Here is a 21500-nt window from a genome sequence, read left to right on the forward strand (position 1 = left end):
TGAAGTGACATTTACTGGTATTAGAAATTAATAACCATTTGATACGAACAATTGTTATGTTGTTCATTATTTTGGTCAATTTTAGGATTGAATGTACATGTAAACTGCAACTTTACCTGTATGACTTGCATGGATGAGTGTGTAGATGTTTTTGTAGTTATATCATAGTTTAGAATTATACAATTTGGCTAGCCTTTAAACTGAATATCTTGGATACATTTGTATCCTCTAATGATATTGAAGTGCCTTGTCACTAACACAGATGAAATGATTACAGCTTCAATAGAACAGTAGGTTGAATAATTTACACAGATGGCATTGGCTTGGACTACTTGCTTTGGCCTTCTTACACTGATTTTCGCTCAACAAGTTCATGCAAGTAAGATTTCAAGAAATTTTCAAATATTTTATCCAAAATTAAAGAGTTAATTGCACCGTTGGTTCCCAATTTTTTTCCAGCTTTTATTTCGGCCTCGAATCGTTTCTTATTAAAATCAGGTCCTAACATTTATTATTTGTTTCAATTAAGTCCTGGCCGTTAAAACTGTCATTAACTCGAACGAAAATTATCACATTACCACCGACCATTATTTGCCACATCAATACAACACACGGCAATTTCCATTGGAGTTAACAACATTTTTAGCACTAGGGACTTAATTGGGACAAATAATGGAAATCAGATTTACTGTGCGACCGAAAGAGTGCAAAGCACTATCCTAAGGCAAATGCACTCTTATTTGTGTACCTATGACATTATTTTGGATATATATATATATATATATATATATATATATATAGGGTCCGGCTACTATACTATTATGAGTACGATCGCCCTCGTACTCATAAGTTGTTTTCGATGATAGAGCTTCCGAATCGACAATCCATACCGTTAAATGTTATTTACAGCATTTAAAATTTCTAGAAATCAAATTTTATAATTTTTCGACACATTTACCTTACGATCAAGAGGTCACAAATTTGACAATTTTTAACGGCCGGTATGGGGTACTTGCTAGTTTAATAGTGTAAAAGAATCGGAATTTGTTGAATTTTTGATAGAAAATTCTATTCACTACATAGATAAAGATCAATAACTCCGATCTTGAATTGAAGGATCCGATCATCCTTTTTTAGGACGTCGTTCGATTTTGACCGTTCATTTTATGCCCACTTAATGGACTTTATTATGATTTCAAAAATTTACAAAATTTATTTTCTAGAAGTTTCAAATACTCTAAATAACATTTAACGGAATGGATTGTCGATTCGAAAGCTCCATCATCGAAAACAACTTATGAGTACGAGAGCGACCAATACTCATAATAGTATAGTAGCCATGGACCCTATATATATATATATATATATATATATATATATATCCAAAATAATGTCATAGGTACACAAATAAGAGTGCATTTGCCTTAGGATAGTGCTTTGCACTCTTTCGGTCGCACAGTAAATCTGATTTCCATTATTTGTCCCAATTAAGTCCCTAGTGCTAAAAATGTTGTTAACTCCAATGGAAATTGCCGTGTGTTGTATTGATGTGGCAAATAATGGTCGGTGGTAATGTGATAATTTTCGTTCGAGTTAATGACAGTTTTAACGGCCAGGACTTAATTGAAACAAATAATAAATGTTAGGACCTGATTTTAATAAGAAACGATTCGAGGCCGAAATAAAAGCTGGAAAAAAATTGGGAACCAACGGTGCAATTAACTCTTTAATTTTGGATAAAATATTTGAAAATTTCTTGAAATCTTACTTGCATGAACTTGTTGAGCGAAAATCAGTGTAAGAAGGCCAAAGCAAGTAGTCCAAGCCAATGCCATCTGTGTAAATTATTCAACCTACTGTTCTATTGAAGCTGTAATCATTTCATCTGTGTTAGTGACAAGGCACTTCAATATCATTAGAGGATACAAATGTATCCAAGATATTCAGTTTAAAGGCTAGCCAAATTGTATAATTCTAAACTATGATATAACTACAAAAACATCTACACACTCATCCATGCAAGTCATACAGGTAAAGTTGCAGTTTACATGTACATTCAATCCTAAAATTGACCAAAATAATGAACAACATAACAATTGTTCGTATCAAATGGTTATTAATTTCTAATACCAGTAAATGTCACTTCACCTCGTTGATTTGCTTTTTTTGTTAGAGGTGTTGCGGAAATATTTAGAATCAACTAAATGACTCAATGGTGAAATTCTAATGTATTGCTCATAAGTTATAGGTTCTGTGACCACTTGGGAAATNTATATATATATATATAGAGTCCGGCTGGGGTACTATCGATAGCACCAAGGATTTGGTGCTATTGAGTTTTCCACCGTTAGATTTAACCCTCTGACTATTTCTACCCGTTAGATTATACTATTCAACCAACCACTCACTCAACCCTAGGGGGCCCACATCATCCTAACCACTCATTTCTCAATCCAAGGGCTAAAAAATCAATAACACCAATAGCTTTGTGCTATTGATAGTATCCAGCCTAGTTCTATATATATATATATATATAGAATTATGCTACTATACTATCAATAGTACCAACCCCTTGATACTATTGAGTTTTCGACCGTTGGATGAAAGGATGTGCGGTTAGGATGATAGTGGTCCCCGGTTAAATTGATAGTGGTCCCCTAGGGTTGAGTTGGTGGTTGGTTTAATAGTATAATCTAACGGGTGGAAATGATCAAAGGGTAGATCTAACGGTAGAAAACTCAATAGTACCAAGGACTTGGTACTATCGATAGTATAGTAACCGGATTCATATATATATATATATATATATATATATATATGAATCCGGTTACTATACTATCGATAGTACCAAGTCCTTGGTACTATTGAGTTTTCTACCGTTAGATCTACCCTTTGATCATTTCCACCCGTTAGATTATACTATTAAACCAACCACCAACTCAACCCTAGGGGACCACTATCAATTTAACCGGGGACCACTATCATCCTAACCGCACATCCTTTCATCCAACGGTCGAAAACTCAATAGTATCAAGGGGTTGGTACTATTGATAGTATAGTAGCATAATTCTATATATATATATATATATAGAACTAGGCTGGATACTATCAATAGCACAAAGCTATTGGTGTTATTGATTTTTTAGCCCTTGGATTGAGAAATGAGTGGTTAGGATGATGTGGGCCCCCTAGGGTTGAGTGAGTGGTTGGTTGAATAGTATAATCTAACGGGTAGAAATAGTCAGAGGGTTAAATCTAACGGTGGAAAACTCAATAGCACCAAATCCTTGGTGCTATCGATAGTACCCCAGCCGGACTCTATATATATATATATATAGAGAGAGAGAGAGAGAGAGAGAGAGAGTTGAGCTGAAATGCTATCGATAGCAAACGGGCTCCGTTGCCACGCATTTGTTTTTAATGGAGCCTCCAAATCGACGATCAGTACTGTTGAACATGATCTATACCACTTAAAGTATCTAGAAACCAAATTTCAAATCTTTTCGACATCATTAGCTTAATCATCAAAGGATTTCAAAATTTGTAATTTTAATAGTTGATATAAGACGTTTTCTTGTTTAATTGCGTAAAGATATCTAAATAAATTAAATTTTCGTTAGAAAATTCTTTAAATTATTTAGAACAAGATCTATACTTTTGATCTTGATTACAAGACTCCTATCATCACTTTTTAAAGAATTTTCATTTTCAGCCATTTATTTTTATGTCCACTTGATTGACAAGTGAACAACATCAAAAAAATATGAAATTTGATTTCTAAATGCTTCAAATGATATAGATTATGTTCAACGATGCTGATCGTCGATTTGGAGATTCCATCATCGAAACGGAGCCCATTTGCTATTGATAGTATTCCAGCTCAACTCTCTCTCTCTCTCTCTCTCTCTCTCTCTCTCTCTATATATATATATATATATATATATATATACATATATTACTCAAACTAACATAAGTACCTTGTAGACAGCATAGGTATTTGTTACGGAATGACAGGTGATAATCTTCCATCTCCTCCTGATGTTGTGGCCCTCTACAAGAAGTATTTCATAGAAAAAATCAGAATTTACAGCCCTAACCCTGAGGTCCAAAACGCCCTCCAGTTGCAAGACCTCAAAGTCGCCGTCGGTGTCAGAAACGAAGACATACCCAACATCGCAGCTAACCAAACAGCGGCAGACAAGTGGGTGAGTACAAATATTTCGCCTTACAATGATTCAGGAATCCAGTATGTCGTGGTTGGCAACGAGGTCATAGGGAGCAACTTGGGAAAGTACGTAGCTCCAGCGATGGCGAACCTTCGCAACTCATTGAACTCTGTGAAACTAGTAGCTATTAGGGTGACGACGTCAGTCTACACTGGTGTCCTTAGCATGTCAAGTCCACCATCTCAGGGCACATTCTCTCCTAGTGTAGTTGATGACATGACAGCCATTGTGTCGTTCTTGAACAATCTGCCACCAGAGAACCCGCAACATGTGATAATGGTCAATGTTCACCCTTACTTTGCTTACGCCGCAGATCCAGAACACATCTCTCTCGAATATGCACTGTTCACAGCAACAAGTCCGGTCGTAAGAGATGGGAACTTGGATTACTATAATCTTTTCGACGCCATGGTTGATGCTTTTTATGCTGCTTTGGAGAAGATAGGAGGAGCTAGTATAGAGGTTGTGGTGTCGGAGACTGGCTGGCCATCAGCGGGCAATGGGAACTTTACAACAATTGAGCTTGCAAAGACGTATAACAAGAACTTTATGAACCATATTGCAAGTAGTGGGACCCCCAAAAGACCAAACATTAGTACCGTTGGATTCATATATGAAATGTTCAATGAAGACCAAAAGCCTGCAGGAGTGGAGCAGAACTTCGGATTGTTCTATCCAAGCGGACAACCCGTCTACAATATATTTTGATTTGTAACTTGATTTTTAGAGCTTAACCTCATTTATCCTCTAGGAACAGAATAAGGTTTCATCTGATACATTGATGTAAGATGATTGGAATGATGAAATAAAAAGGTTTACATATCATATTAATTTTGCGACAAGTTCAGCTAGAATGCTTCTAGAATATGAAAAGGCATATTACTTCATTTTTGGGCATCGAAACCATTAAACATTATCTAGGTATTTGAACTTCATGGAAACTAAATTTTGTGTTTTTTCTTTAAAATATGATTTACAAGTCTAATATTGAATTTAAGAATGCTATCCTATATTTCTACATTTTAAGAAAATTATTCGATTCTATATATTCATTTTCTAGCCTCTTGATGAACTAGAAAATGACTTTTAAATATCATGAAATTTGGTTTCAAGTTCATATATATTAATTTGAATCATCAGTTGCAAGAACTAAAGCAAAAGTATTAAGGCCTTTTTACTTTTAGAAGTATTTAAGCTCAAATTCTTCTCTAAATACATTTGGATTTTAAAAACAATTTATTGATTTTGTACTAAAGTCCCAAGGGAGAGAGAACATTTTGAGTGAGTCAGAGAAGGAAAAAGTTGGGAGAGAGGAAGGAAGAAATGAATGAAAATGAGCAAAAGTATATTCCATAATGTCTTAAGTTCTTAAATCTAAGTTTCCAATATCAATAATGGCATTGTAATGCCGACGCTCCAAACACCGTCTCCTTGTGTGGAGCTGTAGATTGAAATTGCTTTTAGCTTTATCCTCAACAATGGCATTTAAATTCAAATATGCTAACATTTCCCCACCCTGTGCCTTATCTTCTCCATTGATAATCTACTTAGATAGTTCTCAGCTTGGTACCAAATCTCTGAGGTGTTTAGTCCTCCTATAAACAATGATTATAACCTCCTAAACTAAAACATCTTTTAAATACTACACTGAGATGTGTCATTCACTTCTCACTCCTCAATAGTAACTTCCCTCTGGAAAACAATTCGTTTACGGAAGAAAAAAGAAAAGAAGAAAGTTTTAAGATTTAATTAAATCACAAAACTTTGCGTACCTTAAACCAGGATCATAAGATGGAAAGGCACGGCCTACTTAACTAGCATTCTCATGCCACTATTCGTTTTAATCGCTTATACAAAGATCCAAGATTAGTCTCACTCATTAACGCCGTGAAATGAAGTCCATCAATATTAATACGACAACAAATGTCAATTTAAACCAAAAGTGGCAAGCGAAGACCACAATTGAAGGATCAGTTTCTATCCATTTGCAAGCTACAAAGGTGAGGATTCATTGAATACGCATACCAGATGATTGTACAGTAAAAAGATTGAGCTTTACAGAATAAAACAAAGACAAAGCAAAGTAACAACACTCAACATATGCCCATTTCATACATAGTGCGACGGAGACGAACCTGAAGACGGTGTGCGCAGCTAAAAGAACCATCCCGTTTCTCCCTGCCGAGAATTAGAAAGAATCACCGGCTTCTTCCGCCCGTGGAACCGAAAAAATTGGCCATTTGGGGGGGAAAACCCGGATCTTGAAGCGGCGAATTAGGTCAAAGGAGCAGCGGAAGACGCCTCCTTTCGCCTATATCCCCTCTCCAGCTTCCCCAATTGCCATCTTTTTACAGCTAGGAAGCCCCCGAACACGAGCTGCATCACCGCGGCGACTCCGGCGAAGAGCAACCCCATCTTCTGCCCGAAATTGAGGTCCCTCCCGGGCGGCAGCAGCGCGGCGGGGACGCGGGGATGGTGGGGTGGTGGGAGGCGGAGGGGCGAGGCGGGGAGGCCGGAGGGCGCGGAATTGGTTTGCTTTGGGGGAGTACGAGGGGGAAAGAAAGGGGAGGGGGAAGGGGAAGGGGAAGGGGATAGGGGGTCGGCGGCGGCGAGGGCGAGGGTGAGGGTGAGGATTAGGGTTAGGGTTAGGGGTCGGGGGTTCGAGGAAGGGGGAAGGGTGGTGGGATTAGGGTTAGGGTTTCCGGCCATCGTCCGGGGGCGGGGCCTCCTTCGGAAGCGCGGAACCACATAAAGAAGAGAGAGAGAGAGAGAGAGAGAGAAGGTTATTGGAGAGGAGAGGACTAGGTAAATATTGGTGTGGAGAGGGAGAAGTCAGAGGAGATGAGCACACAAACCGTATTGATAAAGTTACCGCCTGCGAACTGGTTCACGCCTCTTCTGGACATCAATTTTATTCCCCGACATTACCGGATTTTTTTTTATTTTGCGGTAAAAATATTATAGGACTTGCAGCGAACTGTAGAGCATTTTTCATTCTACACGACTTTAAAATTTTACTTAATTTATTTAATACTTTTTATAAATATATATATATATTATATAGTTTGGACTAGGAATACTATGGATAGCAAAAGATCTTTTTTACATCGAGTTTTTAGCCTTTGGATTTCAATTCCTTTCATCATTTTATATTATTAGATATAATTTATAGCCTAGGTAGAAACTACTCAACTCTGAAAACTATTATCATTCTAACATATAATTTTTTTCATTCCAGTAATTAAAACTTGATAGCAAAAAATTACTTTTTGCTACTAATAGTATTCCAGCCTAGTACCTCTCTCTCTCTATATATATATATATATATGTGTATGTGTGTGTGTGTGTGTACATTAATGGAGGGTAAATGATACTCAAATGCATGAGTTTTCAGAATACATCAGATGCAAACAATAATTCCGAGCGTCGGTTAGGGTTTTCCTCTTGCAATTTATAGCCTTTATAAGTCAAAGGAATGCAAAAGAAATAAGAAGGGAAACCAAAATTAAAGTTCCAAAAATGACTACCAACCCTTAGCACAAACAGTATGCAATACACAGCATAGAGTGAAGAATCACTTCCACAAACAGTGGAATAATTAACAGGCAAAAAAAAGTTGAACTGCACAATATTATAACCACCTGTTTTAGGGCTTTTACTAGCTTCTCACAGCAGCCATCAGTTGGGCCATGCAGGTCGCGTACTGAACCGCCGTATGCTGCGAAGTGTAATGGTCTTGAAGTCCGTAATCAGCGAAATTCGATTCGATGTGGATGAAATGCCCAGGCAATGATTTCTTCGCTAGTGCCTCCTGCCATATGTCGAAGAATTCTTCCAATATTTGCCGGGATTTTTCTATCGAAGATAAAGGCAGGTATTCTACCTACAGAAATGAGAATAAAATTGGATTCGGAAACTTGATAACGGATTACTAATGTAGAGGAGAAGAAGTTTTCTTTTGCTTTTGTCATGCTTAAATTGTATTAGGATTCGTCCGAGAGCGCCATATAGAAGTTGCATCTCATTTGAAACATAAGGAAACTTGCTTTAATTACAATTGCCGCAAAGGGGAGACCTCAAGCTCCAAGATACTGTTGTAAAGGCAAAAATGGAAACCATGTGTACCTTGGTCCAAAACCCTATGGACATGTAAAATTTCAAATTGGCTATAGTTAGAAGCTCTAAACATGGGCCACGCTCTAAACATGGGCCTGAGTGATTTATTATATTTCATTTCATCGTTTAAAAAGCATATATACTCCATTAGCCTAGCAACTAGGCACACAGGAAAAATTACATCATAGACCTTGTGAAGCACAAAGACAGCATAATTGCTAAATTCAAATGCAAGGAGGACACTTGGTTTGCGCCTAATGAAGAAAAGCAAATTATGTTTCTTCATCAGCAGTCAATTGAAACAGAAAACAAAGACTAAATTAAGCAATAAGAACTTCGTGATCAAATCGGATGTTCGAGTTTGAAACTACATACCTCCATCATGATCCCCCTCAAGGTCTCAGCCATGGAAGGAACACACTTTCCCACCCTCAGCCGAAAATCGCCAAGTTTGTACTGAAATCCCTGAAAATAAAAAAGGAGAGAAAAATAAGTCCTAGTGCAGGACATGGGTTTCCTTTAGGGGATGTTTGGATTGGCAAATCTCTAAATCCAACGTAACTCAACTGTAGTGGTGTTGAAGTTTCCCTAAAGTATAGTTATTTTCCCGTTATTTGTTTTGATGTAACTCATACATCCTGAAAATTAAATTTAAGCACTTCTTTTGTTTGTTTTGGTTTAACTTGATACTAATGTAAGTAGTTTTTTGAGTTTTATTATTTGTTTTGATGTAAGTAAATAAATCCAATTATCTCCTAAATATAGTGGTAAACTTATCCCCACAAAATCCAACATATTAAATTATTAAATTCTCCATTATTATTTAAAGGTAATCCTAACCCATTGTAAAGAGGTAATTCTAACCCATTGCAAAGTAGAGTTTAGGTTTTAATATTTAATTAATTTTTTAGAGAAGGTTGAGTGTTGTGGAACTTGAGTTTGGCACTCTAGAGATGGAAGTTAAGAGTAGATAAAGTGGAGGTTTAACATAACTTGAGTTACATTATTTTTCTGACTTATACCAAAGAAACACCGGAAGTAATGGAACTTGAGTTTCACCCTTTCACCTACTCCAAACCAAACGGGCCCTTAACTGAAGCCACACCTACATGGCTCAATTAGCCAAGAACCTCAAAATTCAAACTCAATCATTAACAAGATTAATCTATCTTATACTTTCTCATCACGTTTACTTTTACCTTATTAATGATTTCTATGGATTAAATGTTGGCCGTCGAAAGGAAAGCTGGTATCCAAACTATTTTACGCAGCAAAGACCCGCTGTGTTTCTTGATCTTCATGAAAATTGACTCAACTATTAGGATCAATTCCACAGGATGGACAAGTAAATTACTAAACAAAGTGAGAAGCAAAATAAACTCCTGTAGTTCCCAATCTACAAGCTCATAACTTCCGTAAAGCACATTGAAACACCATTGACATTCGACATTAAGGTTAGTCTGATGATAGACAGCATCCAAAAGAAGTCTGAGATAACATTAGATCAACTGATGTTCTTTCTAAAACCCACCTAGGCTTCATCTTTCTATCCCCATTCTTCCTCAGGCTGCAAAATGAGTCTTTACATCAGCACTTGTCTAAAACCTCATTAAAGAAGATAAAATTGGGAGTTCGGGTAGTCTTACAAGAAGCTCGTATTTTCTAGTAGAGAAATAATATAACAAGCAGACCTTAGAATTTCGGCCATTCGTATAAAGGAAAAAGACCATACAAATAGGACTTTTTGGCAGGTTTCTCCCAGGAGAGCTGTTCAATAAATGGTGGATTGATGCAGCAAATAAACCTTATTTTATTTTCGAATACAATTTTCTTTTATTTAGTAGGTTCGTGTTTAATTCGGACTTAACTCTTTTAGTTTTAGTTGATTTGACAAACCCAAACCTTTTTCTCCGATAAACAAAGAAACTATCCCAAAAAAGACCTTTGGAATTTTCAAAATTGCTTCGTCTTGAGTGACCGTGTTGTGTTGAAAACGAAAGGACAATAATTTATTATAGGAGGACTCTCAACACTATAAATATATGGTTCTTAAAGCCTTAAGAGATATATCTTGATGAATAGAAAATTTCACTCTGACTCTTCATCCTTGGTATTCTACTTCCCGATGAGATCATCGATGTTTCTTTCTTGCGCCGAGATCATCTTCTTCTTTAACTTGATCGTTGTCGCTTCTTCCTCGTGACAAGATCGGCTTCTACTTTTACCCCTCCTTTTCTTCTGAGTCACTACTTCATCTTCTTCTTTCCTATTGCCGAAGTTTTACCCGTAATGTACCACCCTCCTCTGAATCACATTACAAACCACATACAAGCCCTAAAACTCCCAAAGAAAAGGCACTTACTAAAGAAGCACTAAAAGCTCAAAATTATCCAAGCTCTTCTGAATCACATTACAAACCACATACAAGCACATATTTTGAGACGCATTAATCATCCAATATCACCAAAATCCCCAAAGAATAGGCACTTACTAAAGAAGCACTAAAAGCTCAAAATTATCCAAGCTCTTCTGAATCGCATTACAAACCACTTACAAGCACATATTTTGAAACGCATTAATCCTCTCATATCACCAAAACCCTAAAACCCCCTAAAGTACACACTTATTTGAGAAGCCGAAATTATCCAAGCCCTCATCAATCACCTATTCACCTTAAGAAACACTAAATGAAGCTCAAATTTATCAAAACCCTTCTGAATCAAATTGTAAGCCAACCAACAAGCACGATTTTGAAAAGCTTTCCCCTCTAACACCACCAAACCCATAAAAAATCCCCACCAAAAACCAACCTTAATCAAACAACCTCAAACTAAATCTGAAAAATGTACCAAAAAAATTCTCCAAAAGAAGGGGAAACCCCACCGCGAAATTGAACACGCCATGGTCCTTATACTACTGGAATCAATTCGATTTCTATCGCAATTTCGCACCAAAGAGAGCATAAAGAAGCACAAGTTAAAGCCCAATAGGATCAAGAACAGATTTTGAGGCGATTACCCCTCCAACACCACCAAACCTATCAAAAACCCCCAAAAGAAACATAAAAAAGAAGGAAAGGGGGATCCAAACCTCGAAGTTGAAGACGACGCGGGCCTTGTAGGACTGGAGCTTCTCCATGATGGCTTGGATGGAGGCGTCGGCGTGGAGGACGAGGCGGTGCGCGCGGAGGATGAAGAAGTAGGTGTCGGGGCGGTCGTGGAGGGCGAGGCCGAGGAAGTCGCGGGGGACGTCGGCGGGGGGCGCGGAGGAGTCGCGCGGCATGGGGCGGTAGAACGTCATGGCCGTGCGCCACCGCCCGTCCTTGGCCCCGCCGAGCCCCTCCGCGCACGCGCACGCCTCCGCCAGGATCTGGCTGTTCAGCGTCGCCCCCGGGTTCGGCTGCCAGTGCATCAGCCTACACACGCACACATACACACACGCAGCATTTCGTCGAACACCTCATGAGCATGGCCATGGTTTGGGGGGGTGCCGTAGAGGCATAACGTCGAACACCTCACGGGCATGGCTATGGAAAGAGAGAGGAGAGAGAAAGCTTACCATTTCACCGTCATGAAGAGAGAGAGAGAGAGAGAGAGAGAGAGAGAGAGAGAGAGAGAGAGAGAAGGTGAATGGAGGGATTCGAGAACGATGGCGCAGTGCATAGGCGAGGTTTTGGGAGCGGAATATTGGTGGGCCTGGACTAGGGCCCAAGGGTTGGGTATTGGGCCGCGAAGTGATTTTAAGCCCAAGCCTCTGTAGCGAGAAAAATTTCGAGGACCTGGTCCACCATACACTTGATTGTGTCCACGAATCTAGCTCCCATTACATGGATAAATTAATTAAAATCCGAGGATCCAGTCCATGGCATTTTTTGTGGTGTTAGTATTATGTGCATGAATCAATTCTTATTGTATTTATTTGTGTATTAATAAATTTTATGAGTAATAGAATAATCTCTAGTTGTTCGCTTATTTAAATCGTAGCAATTTAGTGTGTTTGCAACTATTTCGAAGGAAAAATTATTAAAAAACAAGATCGCAATTTTTATGTTTTTTCGAGTTGGTTTAGTTTATTCAAGTTTTATTAAAATGATGTATTAAACAATTTAGTTCTTGCATTTTTATATGGCCACCGTTTTGTACATTTAGTTGATACTCTGATCCAAAAGGTCATAAATTTAATCTCTACTTACCAAATTACTATTGGAGTTAGTTAAACACTTGACTTCTTAGAGCCTGTTTGGTTGCAATTTATAATGTATATTAATTATTCTTAATATTTTCGATTGAAAATAATTAAATTTTATCAATCAATTCAAATTGGATAGTTATAAAATTTTCAACTTAGCAGGAATATAAGATTTTATTAATGTCGAAAGACGGAATACAAAAAAAATCTCTTAAAAAAACCAAAACTTAATTAGATCCAAAACGCCGAGATCCGCATCCGTACAAGGAACTCCAAATAAGTGGGCTCCTCTCCCCCGTACAGACCACTCTTCTTTGATGCTCACTTAATTAATTAGAATGACTCTTAATTTGGTCGCTGCCTCATTAATTTAGCCGTAGCATGTATATATAGTACATGTCTCTTAATTAGAGTCTAATGCTAATTTAATTAAAATTACACTTCTACTTATAATCCATATATGCCAAATTAAATCTAAATTATATATAATCCCAATTAAATTAGGATTTAACTTTAATATAGGTAACTACAAATCTAAACTAAATTTAACAATATGAATTAGGATGTATTCTCTTTCTTATGCATGATGAGAATAATTAGTAGTATATTAATGAGATTATATAAATTCTTAATAATCTTATAATCCAAGTAATATAATAAACTAGTAGCAAATTTGTTATTTCAAATATAAAATAATATTAACATTTTCGGCATAATATAAAGCTTGAATAAAAACGGCCTATTTGGGTAAAAATATTATGTTTCAATATGATTTAAGTGGTCTATGGATGACGTGGTGCACCAAGTCCACACTGAAAATCCTCTCATTTTAATACCCCTTCTCGAAAACCATTTTTCGCTCCCATCCTCGTCGCCGCTCTCGCCATTTTAGGGTTTTATACATCTAAACCCTCGCCCTAGGGTTTGTGCTCTAAATCTCCGCTCCAATTCTTTCTCCCCAATCAACCTCGAGATCTTTCGATCTCATCTCCATCGCCATGGCTTTTTGGGGTCAGAAAATCTCCCAATCGACTGTTCTTTCGGCGTTTTTGATGTTTCCAACACGTTATCATCTTCTTACTATCGCTTTCTCTCTCTAGGAATCGAGGTGAGACCCGGGAAACCCTACACTCACCGCTACGACGACACCCGTGGGAGGCTCCGCGTTTGCCAGGTCCATTTCAATCCAATTCTTGTGGATCTTGAGCTTAAATTATGGTTCTTAGTGTTTACTTGATGCTTGTTGTTGATCGTGATTTGCGCTTGTTTGTTCAGTAATGGATAGAATTTGAAATGTTTCTTTGTAGGCTACGTTGGGTAGTGGAAAGGGGACAACGAGAAGTGTGGTGCAGTGCAATGTTGGTAATAATAGCCCCATTTTGATATGTAGCTTGATTCCCGATTCGTCGGAGACGTGCCATTTGGAACTGGAGTTTGAAGAGGAGGATGAGGTTGTTTTCTCTGTCATCGGTCAAAGAAGCGTTCATCTCTCAGGTTACTATACTGGTTCTGGTCGAATCAATGATGGAGATGATGAGTATCCTTCTAATATGCTTATTTGTTTTTATCTGGTACAAGCCATGCAAAGCATTTTAAATTGTTCCTAGGAGAAACTTTAGAAACCTTATATAGGTATTACCTGATTTCATTAAGTGCCTTGTAGTGTTGTTTGTAAAATTTTGATGTCACGTTCAAGTTTGAGAATTGATGTTATTGTTCTTTTCTTTTCTTAATCGACTATGCTGGTTATAGAATTATGTATGTAAGAAAGGTTATTATTGTTAATCGATTAAATTTGATAGCCTTAGTGAGCGATGTGATTGTCAGAATGTTCAAGTTTACCAGCCATTAGTAGTAGGTTTAAACCAGAACGGCAAACTTAGTGCGTTAAAATGTCAGGTTTTGTCACTCTTAAAGTAGGTCCATCGTGGATCCTTTATACTTTAAAATGACAGTCCAATCTTGAATAAATCATATATTTTATGTGATGGTAGAAACTTGAGAGGATCTACACTTAGAACCCAAACTCCTCATTCACGTTTTGTTGTCATAGCTATGGATGGGTAAGGTTTCAATATGTCGGTCGGCCTAGGATCACGTCTTGCTAAGACTACAAATTAAAATTAGTGACAGATAACAGATTGGAGTTTGTTTGGTCAAACTAGGTTTTGAATCATTCATCCTAGTATCCCGATGAACTTGAACTCTTAATTGTGGGTAGATAAGGTGGAATTGGGCTTCCACCTCACAGAGAATGTACAAAGTTTTCCTATTTTCTTTTCCTTTTAACATTGGAATTTCTCCTTGACTTTGTGTAAGAGATTCTTATGGGGAAGATATTGCTGAGACTGATAGCGATGATTCAATAAGCTTTGATGTGGATGGCAGTGAAGACGATGAGTATGAGTCAGACTTTATTGATGATGGTGATGATATCGAAATGTGCCCTGCTTCTGCTCCTCGGAAAAGTGGAGGTAATATTTGTTTCTCATGTAAAAGAAAACTGTCTTAATTTTGAAACTGTGACTGAGAGCTATTGTTATTACCTATTTTCTCTAGTTGTTCCATTGGTTAATGAACTTCATTGATCATTAGTATCATCTTTGAAGCCATAAGCTTCTTTGAAACCAATCAAATTTGTCAGAAGTCTCACTTTTCCATCAAGCAACTAAACCACAGAGTACTTAATTTGCACGAGGTAGCGTTTTGATTGTGTTACTTGCTGATTACTTTGATTTTTTGGTAAAAATAGAAATGTGGTTTTGCAACAAGTTTAGAGGGTAGGGTTCTATAACTAGGTGATCCTGTTCCAGTGTTCTCAAAATGTGATCGATGTATATCATATGCATCCGCATATATGTATTTGATGTTTGACTGCTTATGCTATAATGCTTTGTGGTGGTAAGTCAATGTAAATCATCTTTTGTTCATGCATCATAAAGGATTACCTAAGCATTATCAATCTCCTGTGCATACCTCTAGCTTTTACTTTGATGATTCATAATTCGATAACGCATGTGTTTTGTTCCACTACCTTGAAATGAAGAGATGATTGTTGTTAAGTTATTGCACTAAGCACAAGCTAAATAAGTTTTGTCTATTCCGTTTTCTTCTTGTTCATTGACTTAGTCGTAATGGATTACCTATTGTCAAAATGTTCGTGGCGTCTTTTGAATATGCTTGTACAATCTTCTGGCCACTTGCAAGCAACCAAATCTTAGAACATTGAGCATGTATTTATTGTCTATTTATTCAGATACATATTTTTACATCATGTGTTGGTATGTAACACATTATATAAATTTAATAATTCGCTAGCTGTTACCTGTTTGCTTTTAATCATATCCATGATATCGCTAGCTTAAGAGGTGGAGCCAACAACTGTTGGCATACGACTGAGGGATTAGCTAAAATCAAAAACTTTTACGGGAAGTGAGGAGACTTATTTCAAAATGATGGTTGGTTTGAGGGGTCAACTTACAAAATTATACCTTCTATTTGGTGTGTAAGGTTTCAATTTTTATCAGTGTCTTAAGATTGCTGTGTATCTATGTTATAGTTGTTATTGAGGAGATTGTAGAAGATGGTAAACCATCCAATGGGAATGGAACTCATCGGCGCTTGAGGAAGAAGCATCAAGTAAGTGATACTGAGGATGGTGATGATGATTCTCAACGGCAACGTGTTGTCAAGCCTGCTGCCCCTGCAGCAGTGGAAAGCGAGGATGAAGATGGCTTTCCTCTATCATTTTCTGCATCAAAGATGAACACTGGCAGAAATGTGGGAACTGTTAAAGAATTAAGTGAGAAGACAGATGACGAGGATAGAAAAAGGAAAATTGATGCCATCAGTCAGGATTCTGAATCTGAAAGGTATTCTTTATGTTATATTATTGTCTTTTACATATACATCCTGGAAATTTAAACCTTTGTGTAATTTGGATTTCAGTTTATATTCCCACTGAAGTGGACTTTCTTGCAAAAGTACTCTTTTTTTAGCTGGGGTGCCGTTCAACTAATGGAGAGCAGTTGGATTTGTATTAGAGAAATCTTTTAAATTGAAAGTGCAATGGTTTAAGTGTAAGAAATCAAAAATTCTTGAAAGGTATATATCAAAATTCAGATTTTGCAGCATATATAAACAGTTATAAAATTTTGCAGGGGTATGTGCATATATATTCTTTATTATCTGACTTGTGAATGGCTTTCTATGCATTATTTATAGTTACATGTACTAACGATAGTTTCCTATGCAGGGATAAATTACTGCCAAGTGATTCTAATACACCTTTAGTAGATGCTGAAAATACTGGGAAAAAGAAAAAGAAAATTAAGGATAGGAGACCACTGGAAACTGGTTCTAATATGGATGGTAAGGAGGATATTGCTGTTGGAGGTGAGAAGGTTGTTTCTGCCAATGGTGTCAAATCAATTAAAAAGAAGAAAGAGAAGACTGAGAAGGGAAAGGCTTCTGAGACAGGGTCTGAATCTTTAGCAGAGGGGACAGATACAGAAGCTAAAGGAGATGCAAAGGAAGCTGGAAATACTGATCCCATTAATGAGGATAATTTTGCTGAAGCTGAGAAGTTGCCTTATAACAAGTACTGATCTTTTTTTTTTGAGATAATTTTGTTTATTTTATCATGGTGTTTTTGCACACGTAGCCCTCAAAACATACATATTTGTCGGTATACTCCACTGAAGTTAATCTGTTGCCCCTACACTCTTATAAGTAGCCCATATATGTGTAAATGCCCTTCTGTTTTATCTTTCCATTAGATGTTGCCATGGGTTTTGACACCATACTACTTATGCCAGGTTTCTTTTACCCTGAAGGGTTATTGTTGCAAAAATTTGTTATGTTTTGTCATTTCAATGGCATTAGTTAACCTACCATTGGTTTAAATTTGGTCAAGAAAACACCTATAAATGTTGCATGTTTGAGTACATTTGTGCAAATTCAATATATTTTCAAGTGTATGCCACAGATAGGCACTTTTAAGTAATATACATATAAATACTTGCATTTTGAGGGGCATATGTGCCAGAAAATATCATTTTCTTATGTATTGTGAAGCTAATGGCTTTGATTTCAACTCTCATTTTTTTGTAATAATTTTTTTGATATCTGGATTCATCTTGCAGAGATGAGAAGAGCAGTCAGAAATCAAAGAAGAAAAAGAGAAAACTTGTTAAGGAGGACATTTCTCAAGAGCAAGGTGGTTCACCGGCCGAGACTGCAGACGAGAGAAACCAGCTTGCCAATGGGGAGAAAACTAATAGGTTAAAAAAAGAAAAAAATCTTATTCTTGCATTGAAATGAAATGTTATACGCTGCTAATATCTCGTAGTTATTTGTTTGTATTTGTGTAACACAAATGTCCTTTTCTTTGCACAGGGTTACTGATTCTTCCACAAATGGTACTCCACAAGAGTCCAAAAAGAAGAAGACGACGAAGAGCAAAAATCACGACAAAGATTTGAGCAATACCCAGGAACCAGCAAATCAAGTCGAGGCAGAAGAGAAGAAGCAGCCACTGAAAGCAAGAACCTTCAGTAATGGCCTGATCATTGAGGAGCTATCTATGGGCAAACCTGATGGCAAAAGAGCTTCTCCAGGGAATAAGGTAGCTTCTCGTCTTTTTCTCAGTTCACTAAGTTAATTGATGATTACTGTTTGTTCTTTCTTGTAATATATTTGAATTTTCCTTTATTTTCTATCATATGAAATTGTACTGACTCATGAAACTTTTTGCCTCTTCACCCCCAAGGTTTCTGTCTATTATGTTGGCAAGTTACAGAATGGAAAGATTTTTGACTCTAATACTGGCCATCGGCCATTCCAGTTCCGCCTAGGTAATGTCTTAAATATTCCAATGCTGTTCTGATCAATCCACATTATTTTAACTGCTTCCTGTTTGTTACAGGTATTGGGCATGTCATCAAGGGATGGGATGTTGGTATCAATGGTACTTTCCAGCTTACACTTTAGATATTATAATTAGGATAAATTACAAATGTAGTAAGTAGTAACTGAAGTTCGAAACCAATTTCAATTACGTCCATGAGTTCCAATTTTAACTTAGTTTTTGAAGGTTTTTTTCGTAACAATTCTTCTGCTTTGCTAGTGGAAGACTTAATTGTCATTATGCCGGCCAAACTTCAGGATCTAAAATGATAAAAAACAAAAGATGCGATGGAAATCAAGCCAAACTAAAGCTTTAGCTCGCAATTTTTCTCGAGAGATCTGACATATTGTTGTGTATTTGTAATTTCTAGGGATGCGTGTAGGGGACAAAAGAAGACTCACCATCCCACCAGCCATGGGGTTTGTGTACAATCATCTACTATTTTTTTTTTTCCTTTGATGGTTGCTTCCTTTCACAATATAATAATAAGATGTTCTGTTTTATTTTTTGCAGTTACGGGGACAGGAATATCGGGAAGATACCCAAAAACTCATGGCTGGTGTTCGACGTTGAGCTTGTCGACGTGAAGCAAATTCGGTCAAAGTAAATGTCGCGAAGATCTTTTCTCCCGTATGCATATAGTGCGATTCCGAAGTTTTGTCGACGGCACGAGAAGTATTATCTGATAATGAGGTAACTTTCCCAAATTTTCGGTTGTTGTGGAGAAAGTGATAGAGTAGAACTGAGTTTTTGTGTTGCTGTTATTCTTTGCTGTTGCCCCAATATTTCCTTTGATCAACTGTGTCTCTGCTATTCTCTGCCTTGAAAATGTTATGATATAGATCTGGAATTCATTTTGATCTTTTTTTTTGTTTTGTTTTTTGGCGCTAATTCGATAGCGCCTGCACTCGAAATCTTAAATCTGAAATTTTTGTTGCAATATTCAGAAATATTGAAGATCCGGAAGAAATGAATTATGGGCATTTTGAGTTTCTATATCTGTAACTGATAATTTGAACCTTCAACTAGTTCTGTGTTAGCGTTCAAACTCTACATGAGCTTGTACTTAAAACCTGGTAATAAAAGCATCAAAACTAAAATCTGATCGAAAGGTCTTCATATTAAAAAATTATAAATTTTGAGATTGATCTCTTATGAATTAAACAAAATTTTTTTTATCCTTCTGTGAATTTATGGAACTACTTATGTTTAGATATTAAGTTTTTAAAGTATATTGTTATTATTATTGTAAATCACATTAATTATGTTAGATTCTGGCTTCAAAAATTTATTAAACATTTGGTACTAGAAGATCAAGGTTTTCAGTGCGTGCAAATATTTGAGTTACTTTTAAATCTATTTGTAGTATTACTTTTAAATCGCACTTTTAGTCCTTAAAAATGTGGTCAAATATTTCTTAAATTTATGCTAATTTGTTTTGCTGAAAGTGGAGAGGGATGAAGCGACTATCGGTCTTGAATGTCGACCGTAAAATAACTTCGGTTACAGCTTAATTTTTATTTTAGTTTTTAACGGTATAATTGATTTCATCCTATCTGGTAGTGAAATTAATTATGAAAACAAAATTAAAAATAACTGGCGTAATTTTTTTTTTTAATCTTTTTGTGTGCTAGTGGGAAGATTTTTGAAAAATAAACACACAAACTGGAAGAATTTTACTCCCAAAATAATTAACTTTTTACTAAACAAACAATCGCAAAAAAAAATAATTTTCATGTTAACTTTAATTGAAAATTATTTTAAAACTGCAAAATGGTTTAGTCAACGAGTAATTGAGAGCGTCATTCAGATATCAGAGATATAATGTTTTTAACAATCGAATTACAGAGGTAGTACTTGCAATTATATAAAATATATNTAGTACTTGCAATTATATTAAATATATATATATTTACATACATATATTGATATGTTACCTAGAGCCCTCACATAGAAATGATATCACATTTGCGCATTAATGGAGCTTCATTACAAAGTAGATAAAACAGTTAACATGTATTATTATTATTATTATTATCACTAGTATTATATGATTCAATTACTAGATAAGATTGAAATCAAATTGAAGTACAACAAACAACATAAATATCATCTTGATTATATATATATGAAGAGAGGAAGAGGTGTCTTCAGACCCTCTTGACGGGATCAAAGTTGGCGACGCCGATGACGGCGCCGACGAGCGCGCCGAGCACGACCCCGCCGGAGACGATGCTCAGCAGGAAGTTCTTGAGCGACGGCGACAACCCGGGCTGCGCGGCCTCCGCCACCTCCGGGATCACCAGCGCCGCCGCCAGCGCCAGCGCCGTCATCCCCGCGACCGCCCGGTCCTCTCCGGACGGCGGCGATGATGCGCTCACCGCAAGGCTGCGGCGCCGGCGGCAGAAGCAGCAATAACGGGGGTACGAACCTCCGGCCTCTGTGGAGAGCTTCGTTGGGTTGAAGAAGGCCGCGGAGCCGGCGAGGGCTCTCCGCGGGGCGGCGGTGATGGACGCGATCGCCGGAGCCGATGCCGAGGCCATTGAGGGGTTGGTGGTGGATGAGAGTGGAGAGATGGGGAGTGGGCGAGGGGAATGTGAAGTAGAGAGATGGGAGGGAGAGATATTGGGTGGTGGAGACTCGAGAGAGCGAGAGAGAGAGAGAGGGAGAGAGGATTTTGGAGGGAGATAGAGTATGAGATGATGCCACGTCAGCACGTGGATCCAACGTGGAAGGCTATGTGAGGTGGTAAGGAGGATAGGGTTATCCTAGAGCCAATCCATGCTCATGTCCATGGCTCATGAATCTCTAATGTGTGTGTGGTTGGATTTGATGTTTAGTATCCTGTACTGTAGGAGGAGGTAATCAGAGGTCTGGGGTTCGAACCTATGCAATGCATATTTTTGAGAATTTAGGTTAAAATAAAAGGGTCAAAATACTAGTTAAGTTATGGCATTAAAGTAGTCTACCCAGGGATAGGCTAAGCCCTGATTGACCAAATATCACTAAAATAGGAGGAATTCTACACTGTCACACTTACACCAAGCCAATCACATATCTTC

General features: G+C 37.3%; 5 protein-coding genes across 7 annotated transcripts; 2 read left to right on the top strand and 3 right to left on the bottom strand.

The window, feature by feature from the left end:
- On the top strand, positions 313-4934 carry LOC109725590 (probable glucan endo-1,3-beta-glucosidase BG4). Its single transcript, XM_020254830.1, has 2 exons — positions 313-379; positions 3985-4934. The coding sequence occupies exons 1-2, from the start codon at positions 313-315 to the stop codon at positions 4932-4934; spliced, it is 1017 nt and encodes a 338-aa protein (XP_020110419.1).
- Positions 3920-21101, bottom strand: LOC109725636. 2 transcript variants are annotated; one of them, XM_020254880.1, is made up of 2 exons: positions 20558-21101; positions 3920-3949 (listed from the first exon to the last, which is right to left on the bottom strand). In XM_020254880.1, the coding sequence occupies exon 1, from the start codon at positions 20979-20981 to the stop codon at positions 20589-20591; it is 393 nt and encodes a 130-aa protein (XP_020110469.1). In that variant the 5' UTR covers positions 20982-21101; the 3' UTR covers positions 3920-3949; positions 20558-20588. The 2 variants fall into 2 exon arrangements, with proteins under 2 accessions (XP_020110469.1, XP_020110470.1); XM_020254881.1 differs by lacking the exon at positions 3920-3949 and adding an exon at positions 20333-20348 and having other exon boundaries at positions 20560-21101.
- LOC109725635 (classical arabinogalactan protein 9-like) lies at positions 6115-7003 on the bottom strand. The gene has a single exon (XM_020254879.1). It carries the CDS (start codon positions 6933-6935, stop codon positions 6501-6503), a length of 435 nt encoding a protein of 144 aa, XP_020110468.1. The 5' UTR covers positions 6936-7003; the 3' UTR covers positions 6115-6500.
- On the bottom strand, positions 7629-12076 carry LOC109725633 (mediator of RNA polymerase II transcription subunit 20a). 2 transcript variants are annotated; one of them, XM_020254877.1, is made up of 4 exons: positions 11901-12076; positions 11433-11757; positions 8718-8807; positions 7629-8109 (listed from the first exon to the last, which is right to left on the bottom strand). In XM_020254877.1, exons 1-4 carry the CDS (start codon positions 12002-12004, stop codon positions 7885-7887), a joined length of 744 nt encoding a protein of 247 aa, XP_020110466.1. In that variant the 5' UTR covers positions 12005-12076; the 3' UTR covers positions 7629-7884. The 2 variants fall into 2 exon arrangements, with proteins under 2 accessions (XP_020110466.1, XP_020110467.1); XM_020254878.1 differs by lacking the exon at positions 11901-12076 and having other exon boundaries at positions 11433-11890.
- LOC109725632 (peptidyl-prolyl cis-trans isomerase FKBP53) lies at positions 13371-19430 on the top strand. The gene is made up of 12 exons (XM_020254876.1): positions 13371-13541; positions 13631-13704; positions 13838-14067; positions 14850-15004; positions 16090-16402; positions 16786-17130; positions 17675-17812; positions 17928-18156; positions 18301-18385; positions 18457-18498; positions 18809-18857; positions 18952-19430. Exons 1-12 carry the CDS (start codon positions 13529-13531, stop codon positions 19043-19045), a joined length of 1767 nt encoding a protein of 588 aa, XP_020110465.1. The 5' UTR covers positions 13371-13528; the 3' UTR covers positions 19046-19430.

The sequence above is a fragment of the Ananas comosus genome, linkage group 20, assembly GCF_001540865.1.
Source record: "Ananas comosus cultivar F153 linkage group 20, ASM154086v1, whole genome shotgun sequence".
NCBI lineage: Eukaryota > Viridiplantae > Streptophyta > Magnoliopsida > Poales > Bromeliaceae > Ananas > Ananas comosus.